An 18,790-nucleotide genomic window follows, 5' to 3' on the forward strand; every position below is an offset into this window, starting at 1 on the left:
ACAAGAAAGAAAGAAAGAAAAAATTCAAAATATGTACTGCTCACTTGGGCAGGAACTTACCTTGCCAAATTGTTCAAAGTATTGCTTTACGTCTTCCACTACTGTATTAGCCGATAATCCACCTACAAATATTTTCTTTGTTCTTGTGACCATCTGTAAGAAATTACAAGACAAGTATACGATTTAACCAGATTATTTCAAACAATATTTGGAAAAAAGAAATATTTTTCAGATGCCATCCCTAACCCAGTTAATGAGAATATTTCTTTACAAAAGCAATTCAGATTCTATTTGATTAGATACTTTTTTCTTTGTCTTGTTTTAATTTGAGAAATGGCTGAGTAAAGGCACTCAATAACAACTCTAGCCCCCGGATATTTTTTTTTAATAAATGATTTTTATTGTGCTTCTCAATGCAAATATAAGTTTAAAAAAAAAAGTCTAAGTGTAGTATCGTCATAGCTGCTGTCTCAAAAAGACAGGCCGTTTCCCCCCCTCCCTGCTTTGTTTTTTAATCCTAGAGAAGTGCATGCTCTTCAGTAGACAAAAGATAATTATATCAAACCTAAGTGACGTGTTATTAGGTTTCCATGGGTTGGTTTAAAAAGAACTTGCACAGTTTCTTTTAAAATAATCAAATGACGTAAGACAGCAACAGCTACACATGTAGTCCTCTGGCTGCCGCAAACCCCGTTACCACTGCAATGCCCACAGCATTGGTGCTCAGCAGGGCACAGCCAGCCCCCGGCCGAATCCCGGGGCTCTCCATGGCCCCTACGGACCACGTGGCTTTTCTTGCTGACCCTGATCCCCCCCCCCCCCCCCCCCCAAGTTTGGTCTACACAAGGCAAAAGGGAAGGTGCCAGGCTCCTTATAGAGCACGTACTTGCAGATACCCCAGAGCTGCCCCGGCAGACAGGACCTGGCCGGCACCCTGAGCAGCTGAAACCTCAGCGGGAAGGCTAGTGGCTTTGGTAGGCCAATCCCAAACTACTCAGAGGCTTACAGGCCACCTCAGACCAAGTGCAGATCCAGGACAACACCGTTAACCTGCTCCCGGCAACAGAAAAGGCCACTCTACCATATGCTTGAAGAGGGAAACGCTCCAGCTGACAACAGGCAAAACTCTTAGGACTGGAGAAAACATCCAGCCAACTATCCCACCACTCACAGACATTTCAAAGTCTGCGTCGCGTGTTAACTCAAGAAACCAACGGAAACACGCCAATAGGAAAGTCACGTATTAAGACACTCAATTTTGTTTTCTGTATGACAAACCAGTTGAAGCAGTCAGCTTACAAAGACTGAAGTGAAAAAACGCCCCATAACCTGACAACAAGGAATAGCTTGGCCAGTAAACGCTGAACCAGTAAAGAGGAAACACCACCGGACAGTCGGCTGGAGAAACCGCTCAGACCAGATACAAGGGCCTGGACTGTTCTCACCTTTTTTTCTTTTTTTCTTTTTTAAAGACTAGATAGGCTGTGTGACAGCTGCTGAAGCTTACGGAGGCGCAGCCGAGCGCCCCGTCCGCGCGAGGACGGAGGTGGCCAGGGCCGCGCTGCCCAAGCTGCGCCTGCCCAGCGGGGCCCCGCTGCACGCCGGGAGCCGCACGGCAAGCCGTGCTGCGCGGCTAAGGGCGACGTCTTCTCAGCACGGAGGCACTGAACAAAAAGCCTGGAGTGGCCCCAAATTCTCTCAGCGCAGAACAAATTAAACATCGCTCCAGTCTCCACTGCCATTCAAATTAGCTAGGACAGATATTTCCCTCAATCCGCCCCCTAACCATGCTTTATAGAGCTTCCCTTTATTTTTTTTTTTAAGTTAGAAAGAAAAGAAAAGAACAGGAAAAAAAAGTGTAAAAATTCAATTATTTTTTCCTGGCTGCAATCTAAGACTCTGAAATTGAAGCCCAAGCATATATTTTCCTGTAGAAAATTGTCATTTACAAATAAAGAATTGGCTAAAGCCGACTTGTAACTAAAGGATTTAGCAGGGCTGTCAAGAGCCCTCTGCCTGCCAGCATCTGATTTAAGATCAGGCCAAGCTTCTGTTGTCATACAAAAGAGGGAAGAAAGCAATTATTCTGAAGCAATATTTGAAATTATCATCATTTTTATATTTGACCAAGAAAAAAAAAAAAAAGAAAGCGAGAGCTACTTCTTTTAGAAACAAGATTGAAGGTTAAAAAAAAGGACTACTTTGTTTCAATAGCTTAAGTCAAAGAAAATATTGGTAATGACAAGCCAATTCACAACATTTTAATACCTAGAGATGTGTTGTGGGCTTGGAAATGGTTTCAGAAATCAGCTCTTTGGTACAGAAGAGAGGCACAAAATTAAGCCTGCTTTTGCAGTCTGCGTTTTCCTGACGAGTTGGTTCAATCGCTTTGTTACACGCGCTCCCGTCCGCAAAAGAACACGGGTCGCTCGTAGCCTCAGCGGGTCTTCCCATCCCGACGCGCTCAAGGCCGAAACTTCGCCGTCCTCCTTTCGCCCGCAGCGCGAGGGACCGACGCGGTGGGAGGCCGCGAGCTTGTTTTTACCTTTTCCCCTCGCTGCGCCCACCCAGTCCGCGAACGCGAGCGGCACGGCGACGCGGCCGCAGCAAACGAAGCCTTCCTGGAGAAGGGAAGGGCCCCCGCCGCGGGCACGGGGGACAAGCCGACCAACAAGCCACCAAGCCCCGGGGTTGTCCCTCGGCTCTGACAGACCCTCGTTCTCCTGAAACCTCTGCTCTAACCTGCACATCCTCCCCCGTTAGCCAAACGGGCGAGTTCTGAGGCAAAACTTCGTCGGGACGCAAACAGCCGAGCACCAGGGTCCCGGCCTGCGAGCGGGGCCGCGGCGCCCCGAGGCAGCCCGGCCGGCGGGCGCCGGCGCTCGCACCCGCAGCTCGGAGCCGAAACTCCCTCCAAGGACGCGAGCGGGGGGAGCCAACAGGATCCAAACAAAATCAAACAAACTCACTCACTAACTCGGAGTTTGACTACATCAGAGACGCTTTCTGTAGAGACTCACCAATAAAAGAGATTTTAAAGCAGGCTGAATCGCCACAAACTGTTAGATCCACCTAAGGGTTCAAAAAACAAAACACAACACAAAAAACCCACCCACACTAGACCGCTAACTAGACTGTCCCTAAAACCCCCTGCTAAGGGCTGCAGGGCACCTAGCAGAGAGCCGGCTACACGCAGCTGCTCCTCACACTCGTGGCCCCAGCCTGAAGGACCTCTTCCTGTCTCATGTCATCGTCTTCACCACCCCCGCCCCAAACCTATGCTTCCTTCTGGGCCAAAACACAAAGGGTTAAAAAGTATTCAGTCAAGGACATTGAATGACATTGTTTACTAAACTTTAAAGATTACAAGTGATCAGAGGCATCCAGAACAGAGCCCCCTGAGAACTTCTGCTTGTCAAAACTAAAGGTTTTTTAATGGTGACTTCTCATTTCCTCGGGGAAAACAAGTTAGCACATCTTTAACCAAAAAAAAGTATGTAAATATCTAAGAAAAACATTCTTTGTCATCATTTTGCACCTACTATCAAAGTCCCAACAAAAACAAAAACAGTTCCCAACCTGAAGTCCCTCCAGTGAAAGTCACCGAGTAGCTTTATCACCTCCTGTGTGTAAACTTCGAATCTACTTCCTGGAGGCTGCTGGGGGCACTCTCAAAAAGAGCTGCCTTAAGCAACTAAGAGCTCGGCCACCTAGACAATAGCTCCATCTGCGATTTGCCTGGGGTGGGGAATGATCGTGTTTGACTAAGGGGAGGTTATTTGTGTGTATCAATCACAAATCCCTGTTTTACCAATGACTCCCAGAGGTCTAGGTCATTCAGAGGCCTCAATACTTCTGAATTCATGTCTTTGGTTTTAATTTGCAGATCATTCACTATTGCAGGACTGCATAACATCTAGATACTAAATGTTTTAGGAGCCTTTGTATACCGAAGGTGCCTCTCTCTAGCTGTAGTAGGAATCAACGGGAGAGTTAGAGCTAACACTGTTTTAAAGTCCGTTAATTGCAAGTACCTGCAGAATTGCTTTGTTTGTATACTGTGTTAGTGTTGCAGTTAATCAAAACACATGTGACTACTACTGCGAAGAGTCATTCAAGGTTACAATCTCTTTATTGGCTTGGCTTTCGAGAAATACATTTGCCTTTGCATTCTGAAGCTGAGTAAATTGCAGTTAGTGCAGAAGTTGGAAAAAATACTGTGCTTTAGCAAGGCATTTTCTGGTTTTATGCTTTTTTTTTTTTTTGGCAAGGTTAACGTTGCAATCACATTGGTTTGGGGCATATCAGGTAAATCTTCTCTAAACAATAGACTGAAACAAAAATCTTACCTCCCTCACCACGAGCTAAAACTAATTGACTAACATGTAAAATGAGGGAATTGTAGCTTTGCAAAGTTAGAGCCTCCAGTTCAGTGTCCTTTAACTTTGCATATCTACACCAATTTTGTTCTTAGATTTCCTGTTTCCTCCCCCCCTCAATGAAACTGCCTTATTATCCCTATTATCATGCTTATTAAAAAATAAAGGGGATTTTAAGGTGATGAACGACTGCACAATTCTAACAATTCCAAAAGCACAAGCCACAAGCATCTACCAATATGTTCAGATAAGACAAGCCCAGTTTAACACAGGGGTTACTTATTTGACTTCAATAATAATGCTTTTAAATGTCATTTCTCTGCCACTCTTAAAACAAAAGGGGGGGACTGTATAATCTCATTCCCCCTACAGCCGTAGCGAAGGGCTCCTGGTGCAGGAGGCTGGGATCGCTGGGAAGATGGGCGCTTACATCCAGCTAGCACAGAGAGGAGACTTAACTGTGCCACTGAATTTAAACACTTCCTGTGGCAGAGTAAAATGCTCGTGCTTTGAAACTGGGTTGCCTACAAACGCAGGCCTCTTAAGAGTTAAAAATGACCTGCCCAAAAGCAGATGGGAGCTGAGCCAGAAATGATGGGAGTATTCTGTAGCCTGTTTGCTATGTCATCTTTCCTTGAAATGGGATTACTTTCTCCATGAACACGTTTTCAGCTTGGGAACTCAAGCACTTCCTAACGTAACGTCACAGCGCTCAAGCGACAAGCTGCCAAGCCCATGGTGTCTCCTGAGGTGCGGTGGGGAAGGCTGGGCCAGCAAGGTCAGGCTCAGCCCCCTGAAGGAAGAGCGCCATCAGGCCAACGCTCACAAGGGCAGAAATTGCCTTCTTCTGGAAAGCAAGAGGCAAAGAAAGATGCTGAAGCAAACCAGCAGATACAAAGCTCAAAAAATGCTCTGGAAACTGGTGTTACAAACCCAGCTCGGTGAGAGCCTGTGGGGAGTTTATTAAGGCTTTTCAACCTAAACATTTCAATATGGTGGAAGTGGACTAGAGCACTAGCGGTGAATCTGCATCACAAATTGCCAAAATTAGCATTAATTTCAAATGAAACTAATTATGCATTTATAACTGTTTTCCAGAGCACCTTCTTGTATTAGACAGCATATGTGTGGGCACATGCGTATTATAGCTTGCTCACCTAATCTGCAGTTTGACATTTCATCACTTCTAACATATCCACCTTCTAAATAGGTTTATAATTGGAAAAATCATCTGTTGCATACACGCTGAACTGCATTTTATACCCCATTGTCTTGCATGTTCAAACTATACCACTACCTTTAATTAAAAACAGTAATATATAGGAATATAGGAAATGATCTTGTTAAATAAATTTCTAGTCTTCTTCGGTAGAACCAAATCATAAGCAAGAATTCTCAATTTTTTTTGCCTCCATGGTCCTCATAGCAAGTTCTAAAAGGCTATTAAAAAACAAAATAGAACACTGAAAAGCCCACTACAAAAAAGGCAACATTCACTGAAAGCTGCTAAGTTTTCTCCATTCTCAAAGTAAGAGAACAGCAGACTAACCATCCCCTTCCTCAGTACTACTATATGGTTGACAAACGATAGCTTTTTTTGCTGAGCACTGCGTACCACTACCTAGCAAATATTAGAGTCTCAAGCTTCCACACAGCAAGAGAAACTCAGTCCTGTGCAGAGAGGCAGCACATGGCCTGACATGCCACATACAACATGCTTATGCATTCAAAACAGGATTTAAGCAAGACTTAAATGGTGCAAATACCTTATGCCTGGCCTCTGCGTCAGCTAATGTCATCCTATGAAAACTGACTCAAGCCACAGAAAGGTACGCGGGGATGAAAGAGTTCTTCAATCCAAGCAACGGCCATGGATTCAAAGCTGGGAAAATCAGTTCCATTGATTTCTGCAGACAACGCGAATGGATTGCATTCATAAACGAAACTTAACTTTTTTTTTTTAAACTTTGGGATTGTTTCTTTTTTTCTGATGACGATTGTATCAGCAGGAGGCAGAATAAGCAAAGTTCAACTTTTATATGATAAATTGAACTGACAGCACTAGCCAGAGGCATCCTCGGAGTTTCACAAGCAAATCTGGCCTGGGGTCCAGCAGTGCACTGCCTGGTCATCTTCCCGACTATCACTCAACCTCAGCTCCCTCACTTGCCACCCCTCAAGAAGACAAGCCTTCTGTTTACCCACAGGTAGGACGGGAGCAGTGGCAGCCCGTCAGGGGTCACAGCTGTCCTTTAGGAAGGGCTGTTCCCAGAAGAAGGGCTTGCTCTCCACAATGAAGCATCCTTAAGCCTTCTGTTAAGCATGCTTCACAACATCCACTGTATCTCAGCTACAGCAGCATGTTTTGGTGCATGACCATGAAGAGCTCCCTTCATGGGAGATCTGGTCTCCTGAAAATTAGCTCCAGCTGTGAGAGCTCAGCATTTTTTGAGCAAAATCTGGCTTCAAGCTTCAAATCAAAAGATACAGTAAAATTCACCAGAGTCAGACTTCACACCCTCTAGAGAACAGGAATAGATCACAGCCCTATAGTCTTGCTAAAATCAGTGATATTATATCCCTTAGGGCTGCTCTCTACTACCCTGCTCCAGTTAACTCTTTTATGAGTTAACAGAAGCAACATATAGAGGCAGGAAGAGGGGAACAGAGAGAAAAATCTATTTAAATTCTCTTGGTTACTTCAGCTCCTCAAGCGCTGCACGGTAAAGAAGGCAACTCTAAATATTCCTCTGAGTACAGACAACTTATCTAACATGCCAGCCTGGTGACTGCTCAACAATGCTTAAAAACTGCATTAAAACTTTAAATGGAGATAATTATTTCGAGAGCAATATATCTCAGGACCACAAATGGATATCAGTGTCCAGTAGGACTACATACTAGGGAAAAGATTTTTGCAGTAACGTATGCATGTAATTTAGGGACAAAGGTCCGAGAGGGAAGCAACTAAGACTGCGTTCCTAAGCCCATAGGCTGCTTGCAAAACTTTACCTTGTACAGGCAAAAACAGAGAGAGAGATGGCTCTTTGCCACAGAGACCTCACATGCAAAGATACAGCAGGAATATTTGGTGGGAACACAGCATTAACCGACCGTTATCAAGGTCCATCAATGCCATTATTTATACTATACTATCTTCCAGAAATAAACGTTATCTGCCATATCCCAAAAAACAACCAGAAAACCTACGTCCTCCAACAAGACATACAATTGTAAGAGAGCCAGTTTACAAGGGCGTGTTCACAGCGGATTTGGAAATAAGGCTCTACAAGTGCAGGAAGCAGCCTTTCAGGTAGGGGGACTAAAGTAGGCCAAATTGGGAAACCGAACTAAGCAGCTTTCCAGAACATACCCAAGTCCTCAGCTTGCATTTGGAACAATACATGTCGGAGGTAACACAGCTACCAGCACTCTCAACTTTACCAGACACAGGAGGGGCATGCAGGAAGACAGACACTGCATGGGAGCTGGATACGGCAGCAAATAGCACTTTCTTCTGACAAGCAGTGGGCTGCGCCCTCAACTCAGACTGAACTGTTGTAGATCTGCCGAAAGCAGCAATTTGCATAGGACTTCAACAATCAAGAGCAGCTGAAGACCTGCCCCAGAGGGCGGCTGTCTATTTGGTGATGACCACAAAGGCCAATAACTCCAAAGCTGTGTGCCTCGAGTTACAGTCCAAAAATCCCAACTGAGGCATTTAAATGGCCTAATTTTTCCAGGTCCTGCAGCTCCCATCGACTCCAAACCCTCAGCCAAGAGTCCTCCCAATATTTTTGTGATTTGAGTCATACCAACCCAATTAAAATCTATAAATCTCTTACAGCAAAAGCACTAGGCAGAATTGAATATGTATCTTTGATTGTTGCCATATTTGCATACAGCTGCAGCAGCTCGCTGCCCAAAGCCCCGCCAGCTCCCAGGCTCTGCCGGCACACGGGAAATGCTCGCACTGGCCAGTCTCAAGCCCTTCCTGAGGATGAGAGCCAAACAGCTCATGGAAGTGTAGGCAGACTGAGACATGTTCAACCAAGAGCTGCTACCTACTCACAGGTGGGTTGTTTAAGCCCGTAAAAGTCACACTGCCACATCACAGCCGGCAGATGCGAGCCAAAAATCGGATCTTGCAGAGCACTCTTCCATCAGTGGATACTGCTGCTGGGCAAACTGTCACAGAGCAAGGTGTTGCAACCCATCAACTGATTTGCAGGGACACAATCTCATTTTACTGGCAACAACTATCACTTTTCTTTCTTTCGCTGCCCCACGCTTACCACCAAGGTTAAGAACATACACAAGCAGTTATGCTGTTTGGAAAGCCATGCCTTTTAGCATGCAAGCAGCTTGCTCTGTCAACATGCCCAAAAGCACCTGGTTCTGCAGCTAGAATGGCTTTTATGGGGCTGTCAGTGAACCACTCTTTAAGCATGCGCTTACAAAAAAAGAGAAGGAAGAAATATATTTGGAGGTTTAACACAGTCTTTAACAAAATCCAATAGCACATTCCAATTCAGAGACAAAGAAGAGCTCACATTCTTTAAGAGTTTATAAATTCTTCCAGCTCCAAACACTGAGGTCACACCAAAAAACAAAGTTTGTTGCCTCTATGGTGCAGAGAGCAGACACAATTTAAATACTTCTAAGTTAGCATCAACTGATTTTTCATGATAACCCTGAGAAATCAGTGATGAGAGCTCTCTGTTAAGATTCTAGATAACGTTCTGCTAAAACAAGAAAGATTCATAAGAAGGAAAAAGGCATGTGTAAAGCAATTTACCTCTCTCCCAATGTACTCCAGATGATTTCTCAGGAAAAAAAAAAAAAAGGAAAACTTTAACCCTTAGCCTTGATTAATTTCATCTACATAATACAGATGCACATGGCAATCAGTTACTGATGAGCAAGTTTTGCTTCATTTGCTGAGTCAAGCTAATGTCTATGCAACACACTGCTTTGCTTTTTCACAGAGGTGATCTTTTCCTCTGATGCAAGACCACTGAAATCTTGCAAAATGTCCAGGTTTGCTTATTACTCCTGTGGAAATACTTTCACAGTTTTATGAAATGTTATATTTTCTTTTATCCTCTTCCCTATGCCCCCCTCAGGCCCCCACCACATATGGGTTGGTGAATTGCAAAAATTACACTAGTGCCGCTTTCTTCCCCTAGAAGAGGGATTTTTCCCTTGCCAGGAAGGGAACCCACCAGCCATCATAAAAGCAACATGTTTGTCGCTCTAAAGCGGATCAAATAACCCTTGACTAGAAATAAGAGGGCCCCGAGGAGCAGCATCAAGAACGAAGAGCGGAAGACAAGAAAAAAAGCATTCATAGTTTTTCCAAAGTAAGGCAGCACCTTACAGCTGCAAGAGCTCTGTCTCCCCTTTGTGATGTTTTCTCAGTTTACTGACCACGGGGCAAGTCATTTTAGTCTCTGTAGGGCTGATACATTAGAGTCTTGGGAGAAACTCAGCTAGAATCTGCAGGGCTCAGCACTTAAGCATACATTTTAACTCACAGCATTTGTGGAAGCCTCATTAGGTTGAGTACGTTGCACAGTCGAGTGCTATGTGCCTTGATTTCCACGAAAAGAAGAACAAGAATATATCCCCCCCTATTCACTGCAGCCTGTGAGGCTTCACTCATTAAACATCTAACCCGCTGAAAGCCTGATTTGAAGATGCTGAAAAAGTGCAAGACATTGTTACTAACATAATTGTTGTTATTAAAGGAGGAATAAAAAATATTATTCCTAGCCAGGAAGGTCATACCAAACTACCAAGCAAGAGATAAATCAGCCAAGGGCTCCAAAAAAAGACATTATTTCTTCTTTACTCCAACATCTTAATGTGCATGACTTTTTTTTGTGCTGCAAATATATTTCTATAAATCCTCCTCTATAGAAAGCTTTGCTTTCAGAGGGGGAAAAGTAGCAGATAAAATACGACCCATCAAAATGAACTCAAGTCTCTAGTAACATAACTAAATGTGTAATGTTACAGATGTTTTATAGCCAGGATGTCGGTTCCATTTAGATCATTTTTACAAATCCAGCAAGAAATATCTCCCCAATGCTGGAAACCACGCTAACAGGTCTTGGGCCAATTGTTTATCGAAACAAAGACGCAGTCCGGGAACAACAATCACCACTGACCAAAACTTGCAGGGCTCATTTCTCAGCTTTATATCATCAAGTCCAAAAGCTAGCAGAAGACGCCAGCCTGAGAGATGAGCTAGTTTTCAGACACAGGGGCAAGAAAGGGGGTCAGTGTGAGAAAAGAGTGACAAGGGAGTAGGGATGGATTACCAGTAAAAACAAAACTAAAGCAGGAAAGACTGAGGGCAATTGCTAAGCCATTAAGAGTATAGGAGAAGAGCATGTAGCTGCAGTCAAATAATTATCCCCTGCCTCTGCTTACGCTGCACAGCTGTTGTCTCTTCCAGGCTCTGGTCCCCTGGGAGTATCTCTGAGCAATCCGGTTGTAGTTGACAGGAGACCAAATAAATGGAGCCACCTCGTTTTTACAGGGTACTCCTCTTCCTCAGTAAGTCATTATTGCTGCACGGCTGGAAACCAGAGCACTGGTGCTGTGAACTGCCCAGGGGGAGAGCAGGACTCTAATCTTCCAATACCAGGCAGACCCACTTTTTCCTAAGACCCCCTCCAACACCCCTAGCACTTTCAAGTGCCAGCCACCCCATCTGATACCAAATACAGTCCCCCATGTGCTTGAACTGCTTCCGCCGGCACTGTGTCAATTCTGCCCATGAAGGGCTTTCAGTCCCTTAGGTCCTATTGCCCCTCAGCAGGGCCCAAACCACCTTCACACTGCTGGGTCCTACAGCCAGAACACCCCAAAGCCTCAGGAGAACTCAAGGCAAAAAGCAGCCCTTTTTCCAAGAGTAAGTAGATCCAGCTCCAGCTTTGCCACGGAAGAACAAAGAAAAATCAGGGAAGCTTGATCTGTTTCAAACTTAAGTTTATCCAGTTCAGTGACGGTGGCAGAATTTAAATGGCTCATTTGTGCACAGTATGTTCAGCCCAGAAGCTAAGATACCTCCTTCATTCATTAGACTACAGAAACCAATGCTCTTCTGCTACTACCACCACTGAAAGAAACAGACTGCTGGCTTCTGCACCCGTGAGTCCTGCTGAAACGAAGGAGCAACAGGCAGAAACAATGTGACAACACTTTCGAGGTCTGGTACATCCTATATGCTCCACCAGCGCGCTCACGTACACCAGCACCCAGAGAGAAGAGCATGACTTAGGCACAGCTGGAAGAGGTTTTACTCTACAGCTGCCTCTTCCTGAGCACAAACCCATCAGCTACCTCTAACATATGTCTGGGTACACAAATGGAAATCATTAGTGCACCACATTAATAGCTATTATATTACATGCACACACATTGTCTGTGCACATGCTGCCTACCCAGGCTGAAGGCACACACTGACTGACATATAGTTTTATTTTCAAAGCCCATTAGCAAGTGGTACCCAACACTGAAAGATTTATTACCCAGAATGATAACTGCTACATGCCACTTCTTTTGTTAATTGCAACTAGCTCTGCCTTCAGAAGGGTAGGAGTCTAATAAATCAGTTATCTCCAGGAAGAATTTATTTAAAGTTGTTAACATTGTAAACCCAAGTACTTGGCAAGAGATTCTAAAAAAATGGATGTTTATACATTAGCATTTGGATGGCAGAACATACAGCATGACTCAGCGCCCAGACTTTTTAAAGAGACCATCTTTATGCAAGAGCTTGATGGGTTCTACGAGATTTTTGTCTGTTAGAACAGGCCAACCCTTTCACTTAGTTCTGACCTCCCGTGATGGGGGGTGTATGGACAATCGGAGTACCACACCCCAGGCAGTGAATTTACAACATGTGAACTTTCCACAGACGCTCAGGGCAGGGCTCCTCTCCTCCAACTTTTCTCTATCAAGAAACAAGTTGCTCAGCCTCAGCCAGTCATTCATGCTTTCTACACCCCCTGGAAAGAAAGACACCTCTGGAGGATGGCGGCATCCTGAGACAGGCGAGAGAGGTGAGGACGGCTCACCCTTCTTGTACTTGTCTCACTCCATGGACTACAGAAGGAGCTCAGATATCTAGCTTAGGGTTGACATTGCACATGCAGACAGTTGAAGCTGTAGGAAACAGTCCATCTATTCCCCTCAGTTGCTCTGCCTGGACAGGGGGCCCCATCACGCTCACCCTACTCAGAGCATCATCGCAGTGGACACTGCAGAGCATCTGTCATGCTGCCAGCTCACAAGCTGCTTTACCACACATCAAGCTCGAGGTGTAGGTGGACCAAAGCAAAAGCGTTGGGCAAAAGCAAGAGGGAACTAACCCTGACCCAACTTCAAGCATATGTAATTAAGTTCTGGTTCACTTGCAGCCGTCCAGTGGACACAGCAAGGCACGTTGCGAGCTCTGTACTGTTAACCAGGGGTGGCAACCATGGTATATTTGATCCTCAGGATGGCCCTGTCATAACTCCCTGTCCTTAAGCGTGGATACGGGGAAAAGAAATACACAGCATGGAGGAGAAGACCCTAGCACAAAAGGCAGAGAGCCGGCGTGCTGGACCACAGTTCACAAAGACTCCCTGCTCTCTCTCGGCCAAGCCCAAAAGCCCACGACAACGTACAAACAATCTCAGCATCTCACCAGGCAACACCTCCAAGGCTGAGCACAGCAGACTGCAGGGGGGCTCTCTAGAGAGAGACGCATTCTCCTACCTCGTTATAAGGGAAACAAGAACGCGTTCCCTGCAAATCACGATATCAAAACCACAGAGATTTTTGCCCTGTGCCTCTCTCTTCTCAAACGTAAGACTCTCCTTTTTCCAAATCTCACAAAATGTGGCACAGGGAGTGAATTAAAAGTAAACTGCTGTCCTGTTGACAGTCTTGTCACTTCTCTTCCTCCCTAGAGCTACAAGACCTGCAGCGCTCCAAGGAATCACTGAATTGTGGCATTTCAGTCACTAGCTTAGACTCTGATCTGCTGCAGGATAAGAGCAGGGGCTGCTGGGCTCTCCTTTCCCCACCGAGGATCCGCAGCACAGTGTTGTGCTATATACAGATGGCTTAATGGCTCCCAGAGCAACGGCTGCTACCATGAAGGAACTCATTATTACCCAATTTATATCACCAACAGGTCACTAATAATTATGTTACTGAAAATAAGCAATTGGCTGGAAACACACTCCTCCTCTGTTTTCACCAGCATGAGAACTCCACCACTGTCAAAGACTATCACAGCTCAATACACTAACAGACTTGAAAGTACCTAGTTCATTACAATCCTGTGCCAGAAATCTTGCATAAAAAGGCCAAGTCACTGAGATGACTGGATTTCCAGGTCTGACAGAACATGAAAAGCTGGGCCAACATCCCATGAACAGCCACTTGTGTAGTCTGACTTGGGCCAAATACGAACGCCATAACATCTACCCATTAGTTGATAGGTGGGAATTGAACCGAAGACTTCTAAAGCTAGCTCCTTCAATTTGAGTCTAAATTCTGTCGCAGGAGAAGAGATACAGATGATACAGTCCAGGGAGGAAATCACCAAGCCCTTGCCAGCAGATACTTGTCAATAGGCGGATGTGCTGTTGGCACCGGTGCAACTCACCTCAGCTTCAAGTCCCATGTTGCACGCAAATTGAATATCACTGTTCAACTCTCTGCAATGTGGTGGTAGGTTTCATTTCTAACCAGAGGAGAAATCCCAAGGTACGGAAGTATGCTGGCTGTTTTAAAACGAAGCTAGAAGCTCCGTGCCTAGCTCTGACTATGTGAGCCAAAAAAATACTCTAATATTAATAAGAAATAAACTGTGAATCATGTGAGCATCTGCACAGCACACGCATCACCCCTGTGCAACAATATGGTCCATATAGGCCAATAACAAAACATTTCAGGGAGGTTTAAAACCCACCCCCCCAGTCTCTTTTCTTGAAAAGGATATAAAATACATAAATGAGCTTTCCAGACTGAATTAATGCAGGGAAGACATTTTCCTTTTAAATGAAGGATAACACCATCAAAATAAGAAGGTCCTCAAAAGGTCATCCGTCACAAGCTGCAGCCCCAGCCACGTGAAGCTAGTAGTGAGTCGGACTCTATTCCCTCCCACCCTCCAAAAGGACTTAAAGCCCAAAGGCCACACTGGAGAATTCTGGGGTAGCAAGAAATCTGCCCTGCCACTTTTGATGGTGATTTGCTACCCACTTTTATGAACTCTGGTGTGCCAGTCTTTCTAGTTCTCAAGCTCTGCCCTGAAGGCAAATACACTGCCAGCTGTGGCAAGGTTTTGATGGATCTTCTCCTGGAAGAAGGGGAAAGGAAAAAGGAAGGGGTTGCAGATTTGAAAATTTCAGGTTATACATTCAGTTCAAGTTCAGCAATCCTTCATCCACTGTTAAATCACAGACCACATGCTGAGAGTTAAAGACTTATATAGGACTCCAGGGACTAATCGAGGAATGATTTCAGCTTCTAACTGTGCTCTAACCAGGCACTTAGGATGCAAAGCACAAGTTTGTGATACTATTGTATACTGCATCAAAATGACTTTTGGATACATTTCTGCAAATAACTAATAAGGAAAAAAACCATGACCCTGGCATTTAATGTAATTCTTCCCCTCCATCCCCCATTCTTATATTCACATGTGACAAACAGCTTCTGTCTTCAATTAGGTCTACTTTATGCATGCATCAGGCCCCCAAAATAGGAAAGCTTTTACACAACAACAGATTATCTAATGTGCACATATTTTGCAAAAGAGTACTTTCAAAATACCTAGCCACAGAGAAAAAAAAGCATTCCATTCAGTAAGTGAGAAAAGGGAGGAAGAAAAAGCCACACACATAAAAGCAGCAAAAAAAGAAACTGAATGCATTTTTATATTAAGCAATCAAGTGCTGTCACACATTGAAAACACAAAGCATTGGAAGTTTAAGTGGGCATACACTAAGGGCCTTACCATGGGACACACTTTTTCAGCAATACAGAAAGCACTCCCTTATCAACGCACCACAGTAAGAAGCAGGATCTCTGCCTATTTAAAAAAAATCCAGAGAAATAACTTCTCTTGACAGCCTGACAGCTGACATTCTTAACTGAAAAAGCTATGTGCCAAGAATTATCAGGCCTGGCTTTTCTCTCCCTGATAGATGACAGAGCGAAAAACAACAACGGCCACACACATCTCATAAATCACAACTTTTATTGAATGCCTCGCCACATAATAGCAACAGTCAAACTGAATAAAGACGCTTTTCAGTGCTCATCTGTAAAATACTAGGGGAGAATAGAGATCATTTCTAGCACTAACAGCATATCCCAGCGAGAGCAGGTATTAATATCAGTGTTGTGGTATTTCTTATCCAGCTACCTAAAAAGTTTAAATTTTTAAATCTTTGTTTTTCTTTCAGTATTCTTTTTTTTTTTTTTGATTAAAAAAAAAAAGGCAGAAGAGAGAAATAGAAGGAAAAAAACTAAAAGCTTTGAATAGGTAAACAGAGAAGGTCCTATTGCTGATAGTAACGTCTTGTACTGAGAAATGAAGTCTGGCCTTGAGTACAAAGTGAGTCCACAGAGACACAACCACTTGTTGCAGAAACTGCTACCACGTGCCCAGGTTCTTCTGTCTGGAAGCACGAGGAACCTACCTACAGACTTTTAGGGACTGGAAAAAGATAGGTGAAGAGAGAATATGGGCATGCCAGATTAGGAGGAAGTGAAGGTCATGGCCCTAATCAACAAAAATTAACATGATCTCCCAAGACAATGGAGGTTAGACTGAAACAACAGTAAGAAGAGTGGGAATGAAGATGAATCCTAGATGGATCGGGAAAGGCGAAGGGGGAAGTAAAGGATAATCTAAAACAGAAACTTGAATCCGACAAGCCGTGATTTAAGGAGAGCAGCCCCCGGACCACCGTACCAGTCTGCAAAAAGCAAAGTCCTTCGGACTACGATGGGGTGACTCCCAAGTAGGACATGTGCTCTCCTACTGCATTGAAGACAAGAGATCTCCAGGTCCCAGAAGACAGTTTCTGGGCTTTCTGGAAGATAAGCAGCTTGTTTAATGGCTCTTTCTATAAAGATAAGGGCTAGAGTAGGTCAAATTTCTCTCTGGCAAAACACTCTGGGTTCAATGTTTGTTGCTGTTTTTGTTTTAAGAATTTTTTTTATTTTTTACTAGAAATTTTATAGGAAAGTAACAATAAAAAAAAAAACTTAATAATGCTTTGAAGGAGGAGGAAGGGAGGAGGATGTTTAATTTCTGCAAGCAGCTGCAGGTTAAATACACTTCAGCCGCCCCCTCCGTTTGGGATTTTCCTTGCAGATGACAGCTGACCAGCAGCTTGCCTGGCAACATTGGAAGGAGGACAAACCACCAACAAGATGAAAGGACACAGTTAAAGCTAACTCCATTTCAAAAACCTAGGCACACTGGTTACAGCAGCCCTTTACAATATGCACAAAATAGTTCAAGGTTTAAAGATATGAGATACTGGTGATTTTTTTTTATTATTATTTTAAATATCAGCTGTGAAGTGTCAGCTTCTAGAGCAGTTTAATCTCACTTTCCAGCAACAGCTTGATTCTTAAAGTTTCCATATTTGCCGGTCAAAGCACCTTATCAGCAAACTGCAAAGACTAACTTTCTTACACAGTATACTGCCCCTGTAGGGGCACCAAGAGCCCAGCTGGCTGAATGTATCAACTACCAGCAAAAACATCCGGCAACACAAGAACACAGTGACATTAGCACAATCTGATTATTCTCGATATATCACAGATAGTTATTATTAACAGTACTAATATCTACTTCTTTCACTTTTCAATAGTCACTCCAGACTTCACCAGGAGAGTTGTGCTACTGCTTCTGCTCTCCAGGGGTGGGAAACAACAGTGACATTAGCACCAGGCTACATTTCATAAATAGGATGCCGCTTCCATGAATTCAGGTGTTCCTATAATATCACATGCAAAAGATTTAAAAAAAAAATTTAAAAAAAAGCTACTGTTCATCTGAATAGTCTAGGGCACTTAACTTTTCGATTTCAAGAAAATCCTAAAAACACATTTTAATTTCCCCTATAATAGGAAAATTTCTAATATAATTTTCCAGTACATAAACCAAAGAAAGCAGAGGGGCATATGTATATTAAATCAATTACCAAAACTTCCCTTCACCCAAGCTAATTAAAATTTCATGTGAGTCATACCAATAATAGCATAGAAGATCACATATATTCAAAGTCTAATGACAAAATAAAATACAACGGGATCCTGGTCTGCCACTCTATTGCTACATGACAAATACCAAAAATAGACACCTAGCTCTTACTGAAATTCAAGTCAGTGCAAGTTTGACACCTAACGCCTTTGAAACTTTAAACTTGAGCATAATTTCAGAGCATCCAAACCCCCTAGACTAAAGAGCCTACAATTCTCACCACAATGATCCTCCAAACACCCGTGGCCAGATTTATGCAAGTATTTGATCTGCAGGTAAATCAGGCTCCAGGTCTCTCAAGTCTTGTTTTCTTTCTTGTACCAGCATTTAAGTGGCTCGCATACACACAAGCACAAAATATTTTCAAATAGGTAAAAGCCTGACAAGAGTCCGCTCAAGGCTTTGCAGGAACAGGAAGAATCAGCTTGGACAGACAATCACTGTGAGGCTTTCCTGTCTTCTCCCCCTTACCACATGAGAACACCACTTTGACATTTGCAAGGGTCTGGCGCGCTTGTTGAAACCTGACTTATTTGAAAGTGTCATGAGATCCATCAGGCTTGTAAGGAAGTCACAAGGTTACTTCGAGGAGAGGAGGCAACGCAAGGTCAGACAAGGCCAAGACAAAGAAATGGAGCTCTCAGGTCAGATAAGCCTGTGCTCAGCCACCACCCCGCCGCCTGCCTACCGCTACCAGACAGGTATTTCATTTATGTATTAGTACTGTCATATCACGCGGGAAAGAGCACACCAAGCACTAAGTGACATCAGTGTCTGTTAACTAGGGCTCACCAGAAATGAGAAAGCCTTAAGCTTGACCAACGGTCTTCCAGGATGAAAATGTTTATAAAGGCGGCAACCATCAACTATTTGCCATGTCCACAGGGTTTAAGAGTATGAGAAAAACATTACCTGAACCTGCAGGACAGTAGATTTAACTTGGATACAAGGGAAAACTTGTTAAATTATAAGGTGACTCAAAGAGACTGGGAAACCACTCTGATTTCAAGTCTCTGAGAACAAGTTACACAACTACCTGTTGGTTTGACCTTGTTATAACTGATCCTACCATTTCTGCGACTTCTGAAACAAGCGTTCAGCACAAAACGACTCAGAA

The 18,790-nt window shown here is 43.9% G+C and overlaps 1 protein-coding gene across 22 annotated transcripts in view; it reads right to left on the reverse strand.

Moving 5' to 3' along the window:
• The window catches only part of MSI2 (musashi RNA binding protein 2), a 286,908-nt gene that overhangs the window by 197,989 nt on the left and 70,129 nt on the right, over positions 1–18,790 (reverse strand). For all 22 annotated transcript variants that reach the window (XM_068909335.1, XM_068909330.1, XM_068909337.1 and 19 more), the window contains exon 6: positions 61–153. In XM_068909335.1, coding sequence (XP_068765436.1) covers positions 61–153 — 93 coding nt within the window. The remainder of the gene's footprint in view (positions 1–60; positions 154–18,790) is intronic.

Source organism: Struthio camelus, chromosome 16 (genome assembly GCF_040807025.1).
Source record: "Struthio camelus isolate bStrCam1 chromosome 16, bStrCam1.hap1, whole genome shotgun sequence".
Classification (NCBI taxonomy): Eukaryota; Metazoa; Chordata; class Aves; order Struthioniformes; family Struthionidae; genus Struthio; species Struthio camelus.